Source organism: Pan troglodytes, chromosome 13 (genome assembly GCF_028858775.2).
Source record: "Pan troglodytes isolate AG18354 chromosome 13, NHGRI_mPanTro3-v2.0_pri, whole genome shotgun sequence".
NCBI classification, from domain to species: Eukaryota; Metazoa; Chordata; class Mammalia; order Primates; family Hominidae; genus Pan; species Pan troglodytes.
Window position 1 is genome coordinate 98,324,691 of NC_072411.2, and position 23,271 is coordinate 98,347,961.

Genomic DNA, 23,271 nt, shown 5'->3' on the forward strand with positions numbered 1-23,271 from the left:
AATTAACAATACTTCTCGCATATCCCTAAGAAAAAAAATCAGAACCTTGTGCTTAATGATTTTAAATGCTGTAAGTGAACAAAAAGGCAGTATATTACATAGAGTGAGGTTTTTCTAAGACAGTGTACCAATTTGTCTATTAGCTGAAAGAACATTCATGCTGTGGTAAGACATAATTTAAAACAATTCTATTATGCACCCAATTTCCCAAAATATCTGGATCTACCTCCATTATTACAGTATTTACCCCATGGGCAACACAGGATTTACAGCTGCCCTTTCTTTCAGCATAATGGTGCCAGAGAAGAGTCATTGGCCTAGCACGTCCCGGACTACACCTGCTATGTCAAGTGGCAACCCCCAGATTCCTTCCGCTTGAAGACCATGTATCCATCTTTTGAGACTCATGGGAATGGGCCTGCCTGTCACCTTTCACCCTTTGATTTAGGTGGGCCCTTTTAACTAACAGGTCCTCACTTGGTGGGAGAGCCTCGTCCACCCTCTGGTACCGGCTAACATCCTGGCGCACTGAAGGTAGTGTTCGCAGTGGCTGGTGGCCGTTGGCTTGAGAACCTAGGATTAAAGGTAGAAAGTTACCAGGTATTGTTTTCTCTTTCAGTATCAAAACAGACTCTATATAAAAAACCTAACATAAATCCCAAGGCTAGTTTCTTTTCTCTGTTTAGTCTCATTTCCCATATGAGGACCTAGAAAGAAAAGAAGAGAATAGGAGGTGAATGCTTAGAAGAGGGCTTCCTGAAGAAATGTCCTCTGCATGTATCCCCCCCTCCTGCAGCTTCCCCTGCCTCATCCCTCACCCATGACGGCCTCTGTCCTGGTCATGCGCTAATGCTTTAGGGTCACATGGTGGCTACAATATAATGAAGGAAACAAAATTTAAAAAAAAAAAGGAGGAGGAAGAAAAGAAGGGGATCATGTAGGTAGAAAAATACATTACAGAAAAAGAAAATCATTCCTATTTCTGAGTTATGCCAGCCAGACATATGAAATTGCTCTCTGATTTTTAATGCATCCTTACAGGGCATATTAAAGGAATCATTCTAGAGAGCTGCATTCACTGAGCGTAATACAAATTTCAGGTGTAAATTTGTGTCCTTGGATACAAAAACAGCTTATTCTCCAAGTCAGAAGGCATCACCTAACTTAGTTGACATTCCTAAATTGTAGAAGACAAAAACACTACCTTTGATGCATAGCATACATTAATCTTCCACTGTGAAATTTTAGAAAGGAGGAGTGGCTAGGTGTTTCTCATAACCTTTGCAGATTACACTAAGGTTGAAGCTGCCAGCCTGTTTGGTTGTGTATCTACAAACCCAGGTTCCAATAGAGACCCATTATTTAAGTTTGAAGACTGCTGTTTAACAGGCCTGTTACTTCAGCAGCAGAAGAGCCATTTTTTAAAAGAGCACTGAATTTGAACTCAAGCCCATCTGGATGCAAACCATGCTGCCTTCTTCCTAGCTATGTGATTAAGTCCCAAGGTCTCCCCGCTCTGAAACAGGAGGCCTAATCTAGAGGAAGGGTTTCAGCTGCCCACTCATTTGTTACCTGTTTCCTTCTCTTCCTGGCCCTGTTTTCAATCTTGCCTCTCTTCTTGCCTGCTGAACCTCAAGGTGAGGAATTCAGGTCATATGTAACCTGCGGCCTTATTTACATTGAGGGGAAAACTACAGAACTTCTCTCTGCACAGCTACGCTCGAGCCAAGAGCCACAGTGGTGTCCATATCCTACCTCCAGTAGCGCCCTCCTCCTGGGCAGTTGCCCCTTCACAGGTGCCTTGGGCCTCCCCAGCACTGCCTTCTTCTTGCAGTGGGCTCTCGGCAGCAGCTGCAGCTCCCTCCAGGCTCCCCCTCCGCTGCCAGACCTCCCCCAGCAACTCCTGGTCAGGTACAGTGGCCGATTCTGCCCCTGGCCCTTCATCCTCCCCACTGGGCACCTGTACCACAGGTAAAGAACCAGCAGTGCACACGGATTCCTGCGACCCTTCGGCAGGGCCACTGCTGGTGGGCTCTGCTGCACAGGCTCCGTCTTCCTCCTCCTGAGAAGAAAAGGCTGGGGTTTCAGGAAACCGTGCGCTCTCAAGAGAGGAGCACCGTGTGTCCACAGAGGACAGCTGCGTGGTCACACTCTCATTGCAGGAGCTGTCAGCGCATTCCAGGTCACTCTCTCCCTCAGGCCTGGTGCTGGCTTCGCTCACGCTCTCTGTCCTGGCAGGATCACTGGGTTCTGTTTCAGAGGACACCTGGGAAGGCTCAGAGCCCTGATCGAGAGACTCGGTCTCACTGACGGCTCTTCGGCTTCCTCCTGATGCATCAGAAGTCCCCGTGTCTGCCCCACTTGTGGGCTGATCTACCTCTTGAGAGCCACACAGTTCAGCACTGCCCTGGTCAGCACTGGGTTGAGACTCTGGGCCGCCTTCACCTTCCTCTGGGGCTGGGCCTGCAGGTAAGGAGCTCTCTGCAAGCTCTGGAAGATTTTCTGGCTTATCCTCAAAGGAAGCAGCTTCGTGTATGGAGGCTTCCTCATTCTCAACAGGATTGTCCTCCAGCTTTGTCTGAGATGTCAGGCTTCCATCATCAGCTCTGGATGCCCTGCTAAACATGATCAGGCCTCCCTCCTCCTCCAAGGAAGATGGGTAACCCAGGTCTTGCTGGAACTCGTGATCTTCTTCATCTGAATCAATATGAAGCATGGCATTGAGTCTTGTGTCAGTGGGAAAACTACTCCTCAGTTTCGGAGAGGCACCCATGGACCTCTCAGAGCAGGTCGCTGTCCCCGGCCTGGAGTGGCCATTGTGTTCGATAGCATCTAAGTAATCATTGAGTGAATCCTGACGTCCTCTGGGAGGTGAGGTCCTTGAAGAAGTAGAGGTTAATTCCTCTGTGTCTATTTCCAGAGTGGAGCTAGTCCTGAGTGAATGCTTGGGGGTTCCATCGGCAGCACTGTCCTCAGAAACTGGCCCATTAGAGCACACCTGGCTGTCGTGATGGCTCCCTGGCATGTCCTCGTCATCGGAAGGGCTACCTAAGTCTCCATTCACAGAATTGACTCCAAGTATTGTGCCAACAGCTTCTGGAGAGGCATCTGAATGAGAAAACAGCATTTCTAAAAAATTAACCAGAAATAATAAGTGAAAGTTTTATGACTTATTTGCTTTGCCACCAATAAGTTCAAAGAAATCAGTCATTCTGAGGGCTTTCTACTGACTTGCTAAGATTCACCACTCACTACTAAATGAGGAGACTGCTAATCAGCTTGGCAAGGAGCTATCTATGTTAGCATGGCTGAAAACTCTACAGCCCAGTTTCAAAATGCAGGCATCAATCTAAGAGACATTTTTGGGCAAACAGCCTTTCCTACTTGCTTAGAAAATTTCAGCAGGTAATTATTTGACAGCTATTTTACTTTCAAAACAGAACATGAATTCAATTCTCTTCAGAAGCAAACTGACAATCGAGTTAGGTTTAACAAGTTTTTCCTATAGCAATGTATTCATACAGATATATTTATATCTCACCTTCATGAACAGAAGATGTAACCTCCACTTTAAACTGGAGGTACCCACTCACGTGGTCAGCTGGGAGCCTTCTGCCAAGGTTGTAGCTGAGCATTTGATCACTGCAAGAAGAGAAATGCTTCTTTCATCCTGACTACGCTGGAGTCAGCCTTCGCCGTCTTTCCACAGGCCACCCACCAAATCCCTCCTATCTCTCTTAAAACTTTCAGACTCACAAGAACATTAAAGGCTCAAAGCCCATTATAGTCCAATGTAATATTATTCATTCATACAAATGGAACACTTATAAACCCGGAGATAAAAGGAAATATTGCCATAAGAAAAATTATTATTACGAGCACAAGACATCATATGCTATGTGATATTTTTAAGGACACTGATTCGCTCTCTCACTTTTAAGGGTGACCAGGAAAAGGACATTTTGAAGGTCATAAAGGAGTTGTGAAAGGCCTCAAGTTTTAGGGGTTTTTTGACTCGGGTGTAAAAGGGGAGAGAGCCTGGTTCCTCAGCATTTAGCACAACAGGAAGCTGGTTCTAAAAGGACACTCACAGCTAAGGATTATCACCCAACATGGCACGTAGGGCACTGTGCTATGCCCTGAAGAACAGGAGCTGGGACTTAGGGGAGAGAAGCACAAGAACACAAGAATGAAAGCGCCCTTCATAGCCAAGACAGCAGCCCTGGCTGTGTGATGGGGAGAGGACAGCTAAGCTCTCCTTCCTCACCTGTAGAGTAAGGAGGCTGCAGCTGCTGGCCCTCCCTGCTGGGAAGCCTGGCCTATCACTGATTCTCAGGGTGCCTTGTAAGCAGTGCTGATGGGATGGTTGGCAAAGCCAGATGTGCCCCTGTGGTGGGGTCATATCCCAGATCTGGAAGCAGGTTCAGTTTTTGCCTTGCCGGGGCCCCGGGCTTGGACTGTCTGCCTCCTGAAGGATGGAGTTTTCCATCTGTTTCAAGTCTGTTTCTTTATCAAAGTCAAATGCAGTCATTTCATTTTCCTGCACACAAGTAACAATCTTATTCTGAATTAAATGACTTATTCTTTTTCTCTCTCTTTTTTTTTTTTTTTTTTTTTTGAGACAGAGTCTCGCTCTGTTGCCCGGGTTGCCCAGGTTGGAGTGTAGTGGTGCAATGTTGGCTCACTGCAACCTCCACCTCCCGGGTTCAAGCAATTCTCCCAGCTTCAGCCTCCCAAGTAGCTGGGATTATAGGTGCCCGCCACCACACTCAGCTAATTTTTTTGTATTTTTAGTAGAGACAGGGTTTCACTATGTTGGCCAGGCTGGTCTCGAACTCCTGACCTCGGGTGATCTGCCCACCTCGGCCGCTCAAAGTGCTGGGATTACAGGAATGAGCTGCCGTGCCCGGCCAACTTATTCTTAATTAAGGAGAATCATCAAAAGGATAGTGCCAAATCACTCCACCTCTGCCCTCTAATGGCTATTTCAGAAGGAAGACACAATGTTTCTTCTATCTACTCTTTGCTCCACTGTACAGTTTAGAGCCTCTAGTCAGCTATGCATTGTTAATTTGCATAACTTGTTTTTGGTCTTCTCTATCTCCTCAGTATGACTTACTACTTTATTCACAACTTATAAAAAGCTCACAAAAAGAAAATAGACATTAATTACACATTAAATTTTAAGAGAATGTCAATGAATAAATTTTAGTTGCTTGAATGAATGTATATGTATAGGAGCTTTATTATAACACTTCTTCAAGTCTAGGTCTCGTTTTAAATGGCTCCAAGACAAGATTGTTTCCATTTTTCAAGAGTAACAAGTTCTCTGGATGGAATTATTTAGGATAAGGTAGGCATCAACCTGATCCAAGAATTCTGCCCTAGGGAGAAGGTTTTATAAAAAGCTCCAATATACTGAGAGACAATCAAACACTATGAGATTTGACACTGAAATATTAACAGTGGGTACATCTTGGAAAAGATAAAGACGCAAAAAACATATATAATTAAAATAAACTACTTTTTTGTCAAGTACATTTTAATAAGTGTAAGGACACTTATATTTTTAAAAGAATTGTGTTACTACTTCTTATCAGTATGAAAAGTCCTAGGACTACCAAGTTTCATGTCATTTTTTCCTATATGAACTAATCTCAACAAGATCCCCAAAGGTAAGGGCTGATTACCCGATGGCTTGTCGCTCCAGCAGCCTCTGGACTGGAATGGTTAGTTTCCCCAGAAAACGCTTGATGATGGGACGGCTCTTGGCAAATTTGTCTTTAATTTCAATTTCTAAGACATCAGTAAGAAGTGCAAAAAAGGAATATTTCTGAAAACACAAACAGATAACATGCTGGTTTAAAAGAAAGACAAATATGATACTATATCATTTTATTTGTATAGGAAATGGTATCTCTTAAATTCTAACAACATACAGAGTTCCACATAGCTAGAAATAGCTGCAGCTATTGTCAATCCTTTATTCACTCAGAATCATTAGCATTCACCATGATTAAAAAGCAGCAGTCAAGGATCTGTATGACAAAAGAAGCCTTCTCAGTCAATCATGCAGCCCTTCCTAGTTTCACAGTTTTAGGAGATGTTATCAAATATTAAGTTATGCACAATGCAATTTTAGTACTCCCTACATTTATTGTATCTCAATTCTTTGATATTTAATATCTTGTTATAGAATGGATTAGAATTAACTAGTATATTTGATTGACAATTTGAATTCCTAATCTCATGAAATTCTGAAGTTGCAAAACATAGTTGAAAATACTCCTCCACTTAGTGGTTAAAATAGGAACATCTGCAGAATACTGTGGTTTCCCTGATAAATGTTAAAAGAATGTTTAAATGGAATTTTTCCTTAAGTTTAAAAGGCATACAGGGTCATTTCTTCTGGGACAGAAAAATAAAAGTATGAGGTTAAGATAGCTTTTGTTGTTTTCATTTTAAGAATGCCACTGGGGAAATTTGGATCGGACATTAAGAAGGATATAAAATAAATATGAAGAGCTTTACTCACAGAGACTTTTACATATATTATCTTCACTTTATCTTTACAACGATGTAACTTTCTTTTTAAAGATGAGAATCTCAGGATAAGTAAATGATGGTGCCAGGAATCTAACCTAAATTATTTCACTGCTTCCCTGGCAGTATCCATGCAACTATAGTGATGTGAATAGTGTTCGCCAACTTTTCACTTAGGTGCCTCTAGGTTTATCTAGTCATAACAATTAAGGTTTTCCAAAGGGCCAAGCAATTTGGCAGTCTGCTTAATGGAAAAAAGTACTTGCTTAGAATAAAAAAGCCGAGTTTAAGCCCCACTTCTGTCTCTGAATAGCTAGTCCCATAAACACTTCAAGCTTCAATTTCTTAATCACCAAAATGAAGACATAATAATCTCATCCTTCGTGCCTCCCTTTCAGGCTTGCACTGGTGACATGGTCAAAAACTTTGCAAATTTAAAATGTTAGGAAAATAGTTACTGCTTGTTTCATTATCATATCTATTATGTGCTTTCTAGAATCATATTGAGATATATTTTTATTTCTTCTAGGCTTTGAAGTGCATTAGACTAAGTGGCATGCCCTTAAGAGTTTTTTTTTTTTCTTTTACCATGATGAGATCATTTGTAGTTTCTTAAACCAAGTGTAAGAACACAAGCAATATTCAATATCTAAAACCATAGGAACTGCCCAGGAGAAATGCCTTGCTGTGTTGGCAAGTCTCAGATAACGACATCTTTTCTGCAATCGGTTTTAGATCCCCTGATATACCTCTCTCCAATTAAATATTTCTACAATATTGTTAGAACATATTGTTGTCATTAAATATTTAGGGTATGATCTAATTAACTGTGTAACTCCTATGCCAGCCCAGAAAGATTTTCACACTAGTTATGTAAAACATGCCTCAGATCTCCAAGAAATGGAGGGAGAGCTCAAGCTTTGCTCACTAGATAAGAAGTGTCTATTTGTTCATTCTTTGACTTTCCGTAGTTCAAATGAGAAAACCCTTTGCTTGATTTCACTGATATGGTGCACTAAGATGACTGGTAGCATACTGTAGCTGTGAGGAAGTCTAAAATACCATCAACACAATCTGGCTTCACTCAGGATGATGACTCCTTGAATGGCTCATCTAATTAACAAAACTCTAGAAATTCATAAAACATTTGCCAAAGCCCGCAGAGAGAGAAATTCCTTTAATTTGTACTAAATGTATGCTACAACAAAATATCAAAATTTTAAATAAAACAAGATCAGTATTGCTGATTTTTCCTCTTGCCTCAGGCCCCACTTTGACTCTACAAGGCAATGTTACTGATCCTGTCCTTATTTTAAATGTTCATATTTTATTCATTATGAATTTTTTGCATTAATTGTGAGTTTAAAAAAACTGCATTAAGATCTTTATTTTAACAATTGAGTTTTTTGGAGGCTCCTTAAATTGTTCCCCTGATGTGACAGCTTCATTTGTCTTACCCTAGACCTGGCTCTGGAGAGATGGGAATAGCTCATTCTCATTGTACCCCTTCCCAGCAGAACCCCTAGACACTTCATAAACAACCTGAGGGATGCAAAAGTCTCAAGGAAAGAGAGAGACTGGGCTGACTTCCTCACCATCAAGTAGGAGACCCCTGAGGATCATCTTACCTCTCGGTGCCAAATTGGATTGGTGGTGTTACTGATGATAGTAGACCGTCTCTCTTGCCCATGGTGGGCACAGGTGGGGAAACTGCTCTTCTTTCCTGGCTGAATTGACATCTTAAGATAAGGGTCAGGATTGAAGAACATCCCTTTCTTTAGCCCAACTGCCCTAAGATCTTTAAAGAAAGAGGGAGAAGGAGGGAGGGACAAAGAGAAAGCAGGAGGGAGGGAGGAAAGAAAGGAGGAAGGGAGAGAACAAGGGACAGAAGAAGGAAGGATCCATATGTCCTGATTAGAACAAGCAGCTCAAAGATAATTTGTTCTTAAATAAACACACAGGAGGCTCTAAACAGAAACGACTCTGTAACACAATAGCAGTTATTCACACTATGATTGCTTAGGTAAGTGAAGACAAATGGGTTATGGTAGTAATTTCAGCAGAGGGGTCACCTAACAGGCCGCAAAAGTGAAGCCAAACCTTTAGCACCAGCTCACATCCCTAAACTGACTTTTCCTGGGAACTCTTTTGATTCCAACATGTGCATCTTCACCACCTTTTTCCTAGAGCAATGTAATTCGGCAACCAGAATTTCAGACAATGTTTTGAGAGAAATACTGAGTAAGCAGTTCACTGAAAAACATGTTCCTTCATGAGAGAAAAATGAATCTTCTACATATACATAGAACTAAGTTTAATTGGAGATGAAACATCAGAGCATATATCCATTTGTACCACATTTAAAATGTCATATATATTCCATAAATGTGATGAATGTTAGGAGAAAGGTTTTCTGAAATGTAAGTGCTGCCTGCTATTTTAAATAGCCAGTAAAGTAACTTAAATATTTGAAGAATGTCCTATAACTCACCTTAGATTCACAAATTGCTGTTTCACACTATATGCTGCTAAAAGTCCTAGCCAAAGTCCATTTAGTGAGGAGACTGTATGTTTTTCCATGGTCAGGCTAAGAGACACAAACATGTCAGGAAATAAAGCTGGCTCCACTGAGTCTTCAACGTTTCAGAGAACATCAGTTTGAATAAGATAGGCCTGGGAGCTAAGTCATCTTAGAAAATGCTGGAAGATTAATCTAGGGAGGTTCTGAACACTGTAGTTCAGAGAGAAATTCTGCATATGGCCCCTGAACCTCCAAAGACCTTTGAATTACCCAGATTAGCTGGCAACCAGATCCTGGATAGTGACTCTTAAATTATAGGAAGTCACCAGGGTCATCCCACACAAGCCCATTCCTGAAATACAAGGTCTTTCTTAGAAAAATAGAATTGGCCTGAAATTGTCCATAGAACCGTATTCTCGAAGGAGTGCTCCCAGGAGGTGGCTCACCAGTGGCCCACAAGAACTCATGGCCCAGGTACACGTGCTGAAAACACTCCAGAAATGTCTAATGACACATACCTGGCAGTAGAGGTGGAAAGTTTGATATATCTGCAAATATTTAAAAATTAAACTAAGAGCAATTTTTTTTTTTTTTTTTGAGACAGAGTCTCGCTGTGTCGCCAGGCTGGAGTGCTGTGGTGTGATCTTGGCTCACTGCAACCTCTGCTTCCTGGGTTCAGGTGATTCTCATACCTCAGCCTCCTGAGTAGCTGGGATTACAGGCACGTACCACCACACCCAGCGAATTTTTGTATTTTTAGTAGAGATGGGGTTTCACCATGTTGGCCAGGATGGTCTTGATCTCCTGACCTCATGACCTGCCCACCTCTGCCTCCCAAAGTGCTGGGATTACAGGCGTGAGCCACTGCGCATTGAGAACACTGCATGAAATACATAGCAAGATCTTTGATCTGAAAACCAGTAGGAGAAGGAAAAGACAGGTAAAGAACTAGATAGGCACTTCAGAGAGGCTGCCATAATCTCATTAGCCTTGCAATCCCCATTCCTGACACTTCATAAACTATGTACTCATTATTAAATGCAGAATTTGCATCTTACTGTCAGTTTAACGATGCTACTTTCACTTGGCTTTCTTCAGCAGGGAACAGCTTTGAGAAGAAAAGGCAATTGCCACATTCATTTTCTTGCCTTTCTTGATTATGTTGCCCTTGAACCCAGACAGAAGAATGATATTCTTTATATATTAAATCTATGCCCAAAAAAGGGATCTCTTTGTAGTAAATAAAGAGTAACATAGACAGAAATGAATGCCACAAGGTCTGACAGAGCTAAATCATTCACAAAAAATATTCCTTTGAACAAAAAGCATTCCACCAGACAATTAAGTCACTGCGATAAATAATATCACTGTTAGATAAGCCTGATACAAAATTTTTCCACAATGGGACGTTGTACAAATAAATCTTCCTTAATAAATACAATAAACTACCAATGATTTTTAATCTGATTATTCAGTTCCCTTTATCCATCTCATTTCTGATCTTTTCTTTTTTGTCTTTTACATATGCTATTGCTCACAAATATCCACACCATATAATGGGCCAAAGAAGGACTCAAAGTCACAAAGGTTTGATGTGTTAAATATCCTAAGTAAAGCCTTATTTGCAGTATGTTTAAAATATTAATGAAAATACATTTTTAATTTTAGCCATAAAATTCAAGTATTTGTGCCCCTACCTATCCATAGATAATCAAGAGTGGAACATTTGTAGGCAGCCATTCTACAGTGCTTAAATGTTCTCAGATAAATATTATCATCCGCTGTTAGTATGCTACAACCAGATTAATTTTTAGAATTAACATTATAGAATTGGTTTCAGCTCCTAGTCATTTCTGTACACTGTCTGCAAATGTCTGGCTATATGGTAAGAAATAAAACAGATGTTAGGTAGCTAGCCTCCATGTGAATAGAGGTGCGATGTTGGAAGAAATGTGTAAGGAAGAAGCATTTGGCTGTGCCTCAAAGCTTACTTCCTACTTTTTAGGAAAATGCCCTAGGATTTTTAACTTGCAGATGGTCATTCTCACATAGTCAGTTAATAACATCCCATCTGGAGTCAAAACCAATAAGTGTGTGTCATGCTTAGAATGATACGGATCACCTAAAAGCATAGGGTAATAATTTTAAACTAAGAAACCCATGGTTTATATCAAAACATCATGCTGTACACCATAAAAAAAATTTTTTTTACCTGTAAATTAAAAAAACGAAAACAAGAAACCCATGGTGTGGTCATACTCTAAATTTTCTGAGCTATCAGGGTCGACAAATTGTTTCCTGCCTGTCACCAGGGATTTTAGTAGCTTCAGACCCTCAGTACTGTGAAGGTTTAAAGCACAGGTGTCCAGCCAAAATGTTTTTAGGAAACAGGCAGATAAGAGGGGTAGGGAGATAGTACCACAGGCTGTGGTTATTTTTAGTGCCCTTCTGCAAACCTAGATATTTTTTAAACCCTGATGGTTCCTAACAAAACAAATTTATTGGCCAAATTTGAACAATAAGTCACTAGTTTACAGCTGCTGAAATTCACCAGGGAAGCAAAGCAAAAAAGCAAGCTCATATGGGAAAAGGAGAAACATGCAAAACCAAGCACAGATACTCAGAAGGCCATGGGCCAGCAATGAACTGATGTGTACACTTTAGTCATATGTGGTAATTATGCGTTGTGGAAGAGTCTGTTTCAGGATCAGGTCTTTTAACGCTCACTCTCACAACATGTTTTTTGTTTGTTTGTTTTTTGCAATCAAGAAAAGTGGATCTAATTTAAATTTTGGAAGTACTAAAACTACAGAAAAATGAAAACAAAACATATTCCAGTGAAGGAGATCCATTAGACTTTATTTTCTATGTATTGTAGCATAGTTATCTGTTTTAAAAGTCTATTTCAAATATGGATTTTCTTATTCTTGACTTTATGACTACCAATTTATTTTCTAAAATCAGTGCCCTTCAAACTTTTTCAACAGTGTCCTATGTATGAAATACATTTTACATTGCAACCTACTACACATAAATATAGGGATGTATATTATTGTATATGAAAATTTTCAGTTTATATAAATTGATGCTTTACCCAAAAAAAATCCCTTTAGTGGTAAACTCTGACATTATTCTTTTTTTTTCAGTTACTGATTTTAACTAAATCAAACTTACAAACTGGAAATGAGTCTTGTCTCATAACTTGAAAAGCCGTGCTTTACTTGTATGGTAAACATACAAGCAATTTGAACATTTTACTAATCAGAAAACAAGCCAAAAATAATTGGCTTATCCACTTTCCAATTTGCATGTGTATTCCTCCACAGATAAAGAAGTATATTGGCTTTTGTTTTCCAGACTTCAAATTTTTTCTTTCTCTAGCTGAAGTAAGAATAAATTATTTTCAATAATCAAAGCTCCTCAGTGAGGTTAGCACATTACGTTACAGTTTTTCTTAAAGTAACTATACATAGTTATATAGACTGTCTATCGCCAGAAAACTTGGTAGAAGAAATAATTTCTGAATTTATATTAATAATTAATTTATCATGGTAAGAGATATACTTGAATTTTCAGAAGTATGACCCCCCAAAACTAGTTCACATATCATCATATCATATACGAAAGTCTGTAGAAAGAAGTGACTATTCATACCTTCGAAACTGTACACTTTCAAACTGGATGTCACGTTTAAAGACATTCTTACCTGACAATGTAAAGCTAACAAGTTTTCGAGAATGCAGGTTTCCTGAAGCACCTCCCTCCATGCCTTCTGCCCCCATCTGAAAAGAAAAAACATGCATCTGAAGTTTCAGAAGCATATGATGCCACTGGATCTGACTAGGAAACCATGTATGTTCCTAAATGCAATGATTTTTGCATCAAACGGGTATTGTATCATGTGTCCTTTCATTTCCCAATCTTGGAACAGAGACACAAATGCTGATTATTGGAGGAAAGACTAAAATTTAATCTTTACCACAAACAAAAAATATATAAGCTTCAAAATTTCCAATAACTATGAATCAAACTATGTCTTTTTTCCCTTTGATAAGAATATAGTTGATTTGTAGTAAATATATTACTATTACTATATTAAACATTCTCTTTAGTTAAAAACCAAACATCAAGTTCCTTCAGATTTGTTAGGAAAACCTAGAATAAACGAAACAATTGATTCATATCAGACCTACCCATATATACAGAATTATGCTCTCTCGTCAAGTATTTCTGAAAATCCACATGGAGTCCTATCTCCCTTGTAGGCTTGTGTTCTATTGTGCTGCAGGTACATGGCACATGCTACTATAATTAGCAATAATAAGAATTTGCAGTGCTATTATACTGATAACCTTTTCCTGAAAGCTTTTGAGTAAATTATACCTCACAAGAAGCCAGTAATTTATAAACCACCTAGCAAATTTAGACCTTTCTCTCAAATTATGTACAATTAATGCACAATTTGTGGTACATTAGGAAGAAAAACCTTCATATTACTCTGCAAAATAAGTCAAAAGAAGTCAACAGAATTGAAGGCAGAATATACCTAAATGTGGGAAATAGAACCACATTTTAATTCTGAAGTTTAGATTAAATTCTTCTGACAAAGATGATTTCCTTGAGCAAACTTTACTCAGGCTCTTTGGAGCTCTCTGCTCAACTAGGCAGGCCTTGGGCTTTTATCTCCATCCTTATAGAGTTTAGTTTTAGCAAAATCCCTGGTAAGTCAGTTTAGAGTCAATCCCCACCCTCAATATGTGATCACCCTTGATATCAGATCGAACTCCTCATCTCCCACCATCCTCCATGTGATATCTGATCACTCTGGCCCCGCCATCAGCAAGAATTCTGTTAGGTCAGTTTAACAAGAGTCCCCCTAAGCTCTTGGTAAATTTCCATCTGCCAATCCCTCCACTCCAACCCTGCTTCTTGGCTACTAACCCCCACTTTCCCTGGTTGTATCTGGAATTGAGCCAATTCTATATTGAGTTCTCTTTTCCCCTAATGCAATAGTTTCTGATTTGAATTTGCTTTTACTACTTAACTACTGTCCAGGTCTGATTTTTTTTTTAAACTCTTTCTCCCCTTTATCTTTGCTGCATTCCCCACACTCTTATAAAAATCATACATCCCCAGGAGATAAAAGCCATCACTAATCCAAGCAAAGTTGAGAAATTCCATTCAAATTTTGAAGTATAAATTTCTACTGCCTCCACTGTAACTCCTGTACCTTAGTCAAACTATTTTGTGTGCCACTTAACTGCATCCTGATTGCTTCACATGTCCTCTGCAACACACCAGGGTCCATCCAGGTATCTGTTTTTCCTTCCATCTATAGATCCAATTCCTGGGTCATAGAGTTGGCTCTCAACAAACATGTGTGGTTTATTATATTGTATTGTACTCCTCTGACTCAGCATTTCCAGATTAACTAGGGCAGAGGCAGCAGTACACTGGCCAGAGAACTAACTGCTGTGGCCATCTCATCCTGCTTTCACCACACACTACGCTGGACTACGACTGAGACACACCCTCGGTAACCTGCCATTCCTTCTGTGCCTGGGCACAGGAAGATATCCTAGAAACTGCGGCCTCTCTGCAAATGGGCCACATGCCCCAGTAAGATGTGCCACCCCTCAAAACACATCTCTGTCGGCTATGGATATTTGTGCTAAATGAGTTTAATGAGGCTGAAACAATTCATAACCTGTCTTCATTTAAAACCTATTTGAAAATTATAAGAAATTATGAGAAACGAAAGAAAATGACCTCTAATTCTCATTTTTCAAATGTAATTCACCCTCTGGCAAAAGGCTTCCTGAAACAATTCTCAAAGACTTCACAGAAAAAGTGTCCTGAACAACAACTCTGGCAAAATGCTCATCTGAAATCATATCCAAATAATTCAATTTTTATCATTCATTACAATAAAGCCAGGAAAAACCAGGCATTACCACTAGATACAGGGATATTAGGGATAATAAACACATCTGCACTCAATGTTTAGAGACTAGCTTTAAAATAAACTCACTCCATAGATTCATTCCAGGAAAACCCAGAAATAAGAACGTCAACCAAGTGTTGAAACAATACATGGTAGTGAGTAATGGCAGCCTTAATTTGTCCCTGAAGCTGAAAGATTTCCTGTTCCAAGTATCTGAGACACATATCACTGTGTATGCTGATGAATGACAATGAAAACAAAATACAAATGACAGAGACGTCCCCCTTTTTTTTTTTAATCTTCAATTCATTGCAATAGGATATGTGAGAAAAGAGACCACATGATTAGCATGACAGCTCATTTCCTTCCCTGTGGAGTTTCTCAATTACATCTTCCAGGTCTATTCTTTGTATCTGGCCATGGTATAATTGTACTAAGTGGGATTTGTAAGTATCAAGGATGTTAATCAGTCACATAACTAAACACATGTCATATACCTAGATGACCATCATGCTATTATAGAAACATAGACCTGATCCCCAAAATGAGGTGCCCATGAGGTACAGCCTTTCAATTTTGGACATAGACCAAACTGTCTCAAGCTTGGTCAGAAATCGATTAACGACCCATTGCATTATTCAGTCTCTGAACCAAAATACACTATACTGATTGCCAGTGTTGTATCTGTGACGCTTTCAAGATGCTCTGAAACCTGTTTGAAGCAAATTATCTCCAAACTATCCACAGGCTTTGACAGAGCAATCTCAATGCAAAAATCAATGGAATAAGATCAGTGTTCAACAAACCGTAAACTCCCACTGCCTTCGATGATATCTAAATACTGAAATTGCTCAAGTCTAAAAAAATCTAAATCCAGAAAATGCTTAATCATGTTTGGAAGCTGTTGTCTAATTTCAGACACAATGATTTTTTTTAAAGATTTTATTAAAAACAGCCCCACTCTTCTAGTTTTGTAACTTTCCTTTTTTAGAATATTAACTAAAGTCTGTTCCAGTGCTTACTATGTGACATGGCAGACTTTGTAATCAACAATTGCTATTCTCTTTGTGACCTTCAAAGTCTTATATAGTAAATGTAGGCTTCTCTTTTATGTTCTACACTATGTTTACTACAATGGAAACTCAAATATAATTCTAATGTGAGCAGAGTACTTAGATGTTGAGGATTTTGCACACACTATTCCCTCTGCCTGCAACGCTCTTCCCTCCCTCTTCACCTATAAAACTTCTATTCATTCTTCAGCTTGTCTCTCGGACACACCTTCAGGTAAGCCTTCCAGGAATTTCCTGATCAGGACAAATCCTACTACATAGAACATGCTCTCTTGCCCCATTTTGCTCCCTCTCATACAATTATCACTCAAATAAATATAATATTTGATTGACGTCTCTCTTCTGCACCAGACCTACGAGATCAATGATGGCGTTTTTCTTCATCATTTCATCTGTAGTGGTGGCACAATGCTTACTTAGCAGACATTTAATGAATATTTGTTTAAATTAATAGATGAGAGGGAAAGACTGCTTGATATAGAGGTACAAGCACTATCAGAGACAGCATAGGGTGAGTCTGAACAATTTCAAAGTGCCATTTGCAAAGACTGCTTTCTGAATTTCAACCTGACTACTTGCCTGTTTCCAAAAATGCAAGCATCTATAAATGTGTATATACACATATACCCACACATACAATGTTGTAAAGATTCTATGTCATAGGAGTCAGTATTTTTTCTATGCTTTCATGACCTCATTTTTAGTAATGACTAATTAAAACTGAAGTAATTTACATATCTTGGACTCTAAGAATCTCCCCAAACCATCTGAGTCCAACCACCCATATACAGTGTAGCTGTGTATTGTGAGACTGTTAGGTTCTAAAATAAAATTTAAAAAATCACAAAATTGCCATGTTGGAAACGGGCAGGCTTTCTTTCAAAAGTCCAACACAACAAGTTTCCTACAAAAGTAAATTAGATATCTGTTTCTTCAACTGAAGGCCTGACTTCTGAAGTCAACTTCTGAAGTTAAAGAAGTTGACTTCCTTTGAGTGGCCACATCTTACCCAAAATATGAGCCGTATCTCTAGACACTAGATCCAAACTCAGCACTGAGAAGGAACCAGCACTAAGACCTTAAGGAAAACAGTGCACTTGTGACTGCCAACTTAGACTCCCTTCCGAGCAACGGCTCCTTGAGTTGACTGGCAGGTAAATCACCCATAATTTAAATGGTTAAAATTCACATAAGATGCAATGCCACTCTTTCCTACCAACTGGTCACCTAGACTAAGTTTAAACCTTCCAAAATGGGGCACTTGCTACTTTGCTTCATGAATGGGTTCCCTGGAGAGTCGACTCTACAAATGGCGGTTACAAATCAAATCCTATGTTTCTACTGATTCGAATTAGGGATTCAGGTGTGACAACCTTGTAAGCTATTTCCTTTCCTATAACAGTGCCCACACTGTTATGTGTTTCCTTTTTCATTGTTCCTCATAACCCTGTCAGGGCCGCACAGGCAAAAATAGAAATCAAGACCCAGCATGGATCTCACAAGGAAGCTGGCAGCGAGGGGCACTCACCATCACAGCTGGGTTCTTCACGGTGATGCAGGGGGTTGTGGCTCGCAGGGCTCCACTAATGCCGTGGTAATATTTAAAACAGATTTTTATCTCCGCTGCAAAGCAATTGGAGAAAACAGTAATTTAAACAGTGAAACAAGTCATGTAGGAATCAGCTGTGGAAATCCACCATACCACCTCTCAGGGAATCCTACTCATGACTCTGAATGACCTCATTTTTCCACTCAGCGCCAACAGATTACATCAATTTCTGTTTGATTTTATATGCTCCTCCAAAACTTTGTAACCTCTTGAACATATCAGAAAAATGATGCACCAAAACAACATGCCAAAATAGAAATAGTGTAGCGATAAGAATGGGACTAGCTGGCATTTATTGAGGTGCTCCTTAATGTGCCACAATGTTATGTCTCACGTTCATGTTGTTAGTGAACCCTCACAGAACCTTGGGAGGCAGAAATTCCTTTCCCCATATTACAGATGAGATGTTGAGGTTTGCTGTAGGTCAGACAGATAAGAAATGAGAGTTAGGACTCAAACCCGAGCTGTCTGATTCCAAAGCCTTCACTCATAACCTCTATCTACATTGACTGTAGCTCTCAATGGAAATAGAGGAAAAGCAGTCTAACAAAGCATGGAAGTATACTGTAGTAGATTCTCTAGTGACAGGATCTGTAAATTTATATTATTTTAATTTTCCAAGTCATTTAAATACACCCAGTAGACAGGGATCAAATCTACAAACAACTGATGTCTATATCTCACAGCTTGTGGCAATCCACACATTTCATACGTTTTTTTCTGATAATTCCACTTTGATAGAAAGTAATACAAATGCCAATTATGGTTTTTGGAAAGTAACTACAATTCCAAAGCATGAAACCAAACTGTGTTAAAGATAAACCTACAGTCACTGGAATTTCTCTGTATACAAAGCGTCTGAGTCACTGAAGTGTCACTGCGAGATGCATTTCTCCCAAGGTGTCGTTCTAAATATGCAAGGATGCTGATGGGCAGGCCCTGGAGGGAGAATCCTAGGCTACGGGAGGGAGTTCCTCTCTCAAATGAGTCACCAGGACTATTAAAGTGGGGCTGCTCAATGTATTTCCCTAAGGAAGTTCATCTTTCACTGACTTTCTCGACTGTACCAAATGGCCTCCTGCAGGGTCTTTGGTTTCCTTATTTTAAGAGAAAGATATGATAACTGAAGAAAAATCCTCTTCCAGGAATTTATATCATTACACTCTTCCTACCAATGACCAAATACTAAATCTCAAAAAAACAAAAGTTGTTATGGGGTAAAAATATTGAGTCCTTATATTATTTATGTGAGTCACTATCCAATAATTCATAATTTAATAAGCATCATTGGCCAGAAGATTTTTACTACGTACCTGCCACAGCACATGGCCAGGAAGCAATGTGCCAGACAGTGCAAGGGAATCAAGGAAAGGTTTCTGGTCTAGCGGGTGTTCTGTAGTGTAGCTGCTGAGATGCCAATCACAGGCATGGCAAAATACAGAAGACACACACTAAAAAGGAAGAGCACCAGGTCGAACAGCATAGAGAGCGTAGAGAAGATGAGAGAGGACATGGTGGAGTCAGAAAGGTGTCATGGAAAAAACAGGTCTAATGGATGAGCAAAATGGGGCTAGAGAGAGTTAAGGAGTGGCAAAAGCAGGGAGGCACAGATGAAGCATGCTGGGTTTGAAGAATGGCGAGATGACCTACGCAGGAATTCTAGCTTTACTATTACTTTGCCTCCCTGAGAACTCTTCTGCAAATGACTTTCCTGAACACAAACACAGATTACTGGTTATTTCTGAAATAGTAATAGCTGGACAGATCTGAGCAAACTTTACTCTCCCACTTGCTTTTTTCCAAGACGAATAGCATGTAGTCTGCAAGAACAAAGCTAAGTAGTGTGCACGAGGACGGTCCGAGCAGAGTAAAGTGTGGTAACATGCATGGGGATTGAATTCTCTGGACATGAGCTCATTGGTATCACACTCTTCATGCTGGGGAAGCAAACATCCGTGGCTCTGTCTACAGGCAGCACCTCATAGATCAAATCAATGGTTAGCGAGTGAGCAGGCCATTTTTTCCACAGAGAGAAGTGCATTTTTATAAGATATCTTCCCCTAACTCTGTCTCAAGTAAGGATGCCATCTTCTTTTCCTAAGGTTTTAATAGTCAACTAGGTAACAGACAATGAGATAAAAAAAATGTGACTGCTTATTTTTTTTGGAGGATGATGATAATCATGCCAACTTTGCTAGCTGACCCATTTTGGGTGTTACTTTATTCCTTGCTATAACAAAAATCTCCAACCCAGATGACAAAGTAGAATCCCTGAAACTAAGATCAATGTATCTCGAATTGCACAAAAGTAGATTTTGTGGGCATGATCCAATCCCCCCACCCCCACCAGTGCTACAGAGCTGTGTGTCGCAGGAGCAAAAAGCTGAGGGGATTTCCACAGATCACCCATTACAAAACCACACACACAGGCTGGTCACTAGAGAGGAAAACAGTCCTGGACAGAATGAGGAGTGGTTTGCGTAGGGATGAAAACTAGCTGGATCCTTCAGCAGGACATCAGTGAAGATTCCTGCCCCTAAAAATATCGGAATGTTCCACTCTGAGTGGGAGTTTTCATCTTTAAATGTTATTTAATGTTTTAGAACATCATACAAGATTTTTAAAAATGGTGTAACTAAGCAACATCCCCTCTGACAAAGGGGGAGAGCAGCATTTTGATTAATATATTTGAATATTTTGGTTATTGGAAGAGGTAACGGAAGAATGCTCAGAAGGATGGAAAAGGGAAGTTGGTGCCCAGGGGCATAGGCTTCTGTTGCACCTACAATGTGTAACCTCTGACTGCAAGAGGAGCATTTTGTTTTTTTTGTAAAAAGCTATTTCTGAGAAATATATACAAAGGCAGGTGGAAGTAAGCACAGGCACGATGACTGATTAGGGAGGATCCCAGTGATCAACAGAGCCCAGCCCTCCTGTTCATAAGCAGGAGAGATGGAGGACATGTACCAAAGAGCAATGAATGAGTCCATCTATCCTAGCTGCTTTTCCCCACAGCCTGATGTGGCAGGCAACATCTCCCCCTGCTGGCCTCAAATTATGGAAAAAAAATAAAAAATATATATATATGTAAAATATATATTTGTATAGAAACATATTTTAATATTTGCATATACTTATATATATCCAAATATATAATATATGTTATATATCTATCTATCTCCATTCTTTTGGGCTATAAAAAGAGTATTTTGAATTCACCAATCAAAAGCATGTTGCCTCAGAGGGCAGTGAGCTAGGAAAAGGGAAAGGCATCCTGTATGAACCTGTAAGGACCTGATATCGGCTGAGCCAGGTCTAGCCTCAGGAGGAAGAGAACAGAGGATGAGCGGCATCTGCTCTCTGAGGTCCCTTCTGGACAGCTGAAGCCAGTCATAGATCATGGCAATATAAGGGGCCCTTTTGATAATCTTCAGGATACATTTGCTTATAGCATTGCTAAAATACAGATTTAGCACTCTGTATTTGAATGTTCTTTAAACAGAAAAGCCCCATTATTTTCAATTTTTTGACTTACTAATTTTCATAAATACAAATGAAGATGTCCCTCAGGGTAGCAGCATGCCTGCTCCCCTCTACCATGGGTTGGAGGGTGGTCATTTGTGAGACGTCACTTTGGGCATATTCCAGGGCAAGCTGGGGAGGCAGAGGGGCTTTGAACAGTGTTTAGGAACTTAAACCTGTTCTCGAGTAAAGGGGTTTCTGTAACTGTGAAATTCTGACACTGCATTTTAAATCAACCATTCTACCACCTGTTTAAAAGAAGAATACATTTCTGGGTTTGTATATGAATAAAATATTTCCAGATAGATAACTTGACACTAGTTGTAGTGGTTGCCTTCAGGGTGGGAAAACTGGCAACTGGACATGAAGCTGGGGAGACGTTTACTTTCGATTTTTGTACTTTTTAAACGTTATACTCTTTCGTATATTACCTATTCAAAATTATTTTTTAGAAAAGCAATCACAACTCAGCTGTATTAACCCTAGGCAATTATATAAGATTATATTTCAAGCCCTCTCTGCAAAAAGGTTCTACAAGCCACTCCCTGCAAGAAATGGTTTTGCCTCAGACTAGGATCTCATCCATCATCTTAAATAGCTACACGATTCACTCAGGCAGTAGTTAACAGCCTGTTCCTATTTAGAGAGTCTGGATTTTCCCCAAGTTTCTAGAAGTTGAATATTTGAAGCATAAAGATGGATGGAATAAAAATGTCCTTCTTCCTTTAATCATATCTATTTTACTTAAATGGTAGAATAATCTTAAAGAATCAAGCTAATCGTAATTTATTCTAGAACATGACTTTCACCATTGTCCTATGTGTTTTCATTAAACTATTAATATTATGATTCTTATTCACAGCTTTACTCTTCATGCGTTTGAGGAAATTTACCCACATGCCAGTGACATGCTCACTTGTCAGTTACATGTCACTGGAAGTTGTCTTCTCTTTAACAAGGGCCAGTGGAGCCTGAAATGGCCAGGCTTTCCTCTGCTAAAACTCAGAAAAACAAAAGGGACAATATCCATGCAGATGTGGCAGAAACCTAATAGGACTAGAGAACTAACTGGGCCTAAAATATAAAGTGTGAAGATGGGGGATGAAAAGCATTAAATCTCCATCCAAGGGGCAAAAAGACCTTTCTGATATTGGTGGGAGGGGACTTAGGAATGGTGAAAGTTACAGAAAAGGCTCTGATAGTAAAAATAAGAGACCGAGGCCACCCCATCTACACCAAATAAAAAGGCACCCATGACACATCTATTCTGGCAAGGTACCAACCTGAGCACCACTCAGAGAAAAGACTCTCACTCACAGTTGTCACTTGCATACTGTTTCCTAATCCTATATACATTTCCCAGGGCTGGGATGGGTAAGTATGTGAAATCGCTATGTAATTTATACAAATATCAGTGTTTTGTCATATTCCTCAATGATCACATATCAATTCAGTACATAGCAATGTAGGATGAAGTTTAGTACTCTAAGCTCACTCATTGATACAAGATTTAGTGAGCACCTAGAATAAGACCCAGCACAAAGGTAGCACTCAATGAATACTTCAGGATAGATGAGGAGATAGATGGACAGATGGATGGAAGGTGGGAAGGAAGAACAAAAAGCAAATATGAATAAATGAATGACCATAACCCATAAAAGACTGTACAGAATGAAACAGACATTCTGGCCTGCCAGTACTTTTGAAACCTCTTAAAATTTAAAACTCACAAATGCATACTGCACAGATGACCCATTCAGGTTCTGTGAGCCTGAGCTCTCTTGAATACTTGACTGTCTTATGACAAGTAAGTGTAGATGAAGCTGGCCCTCCTCTTGAATGCCCTGAGGCTCATCTACCCACATTTATACTTGGTTTTGTCCTTCAAATCCATTCAGGTAAGCCCTATAATGAAATAAATTTGGACTACCTGCCTCCTCTGGGGATTTATCCAGACAAACTAAAGCCATCTTAAATTCACAAATAGTCTACATAGTGCTCAAATCCAGGTTTTCCCTGGAACTTTAATAGATCAATTTTCAGAGATTTTTAAACCTTT

At 39.7% G+C, this 23,271-nt stretch overlaps 1 protein-coding gene across 14 annotated transcripts in view; it reads right to left on the bottom strand.

Moving 5' to 3' along the window:
- The window catches only part of HECW2 (HECT, C2 and WW domain containing E3 ubiquitin protein ligase 2), a 388,387-nt gene that overhangs the window by 117,649 nt on the left and 247,467 nt on the right, over positions 1 to 23,271 (bottom strand). For 8 of the 14 annotated variants that reach the window (XR_010150180.1, XM_063791409.1, XM_063791408.1 and 5 more), the window contains 7 exons: positions 17,610 to 17,704; positions 12,771 to 12,846; positions 8,172 to 8,341; positions 5,691 to 5,833; positions 3,542 to 3,642; positions 1,756 to 3,129; positions 478 to 573 (listed from right to left, as the gene is read on the bottom strand). Coding sequence is in view for 13 of the 14 variants with exons in the window: in XM_063791409.1 (XP_063647479.1) it covers positions 478 to 573; positions 1,756 to 3,129; positions 3,542 to 3,642; positions 5,691 to 5,833; positions 8,172 to 8,341; positions 12,771 to 12,846; positions 17,610 to 17,704 (2,055 nt within the window). In the remaining variant the exon portion in view is untranslated. The remainder of the gene's footprint in view (positions 1 to 477; positions 574 to 1,755; positions 3,130 to 3,541; positions 3,643 to 5,690; positions 5,834 to 8,171; positions 8,342 to 12,770; positions 12,847 to 17,609; positions 17,705 to 23,271) is intronic. The other 6 variants (XM_063791410.1, XM_063791411.1, XM_063791417.1 and 3 more) reach the window with 2 other exon arrangements.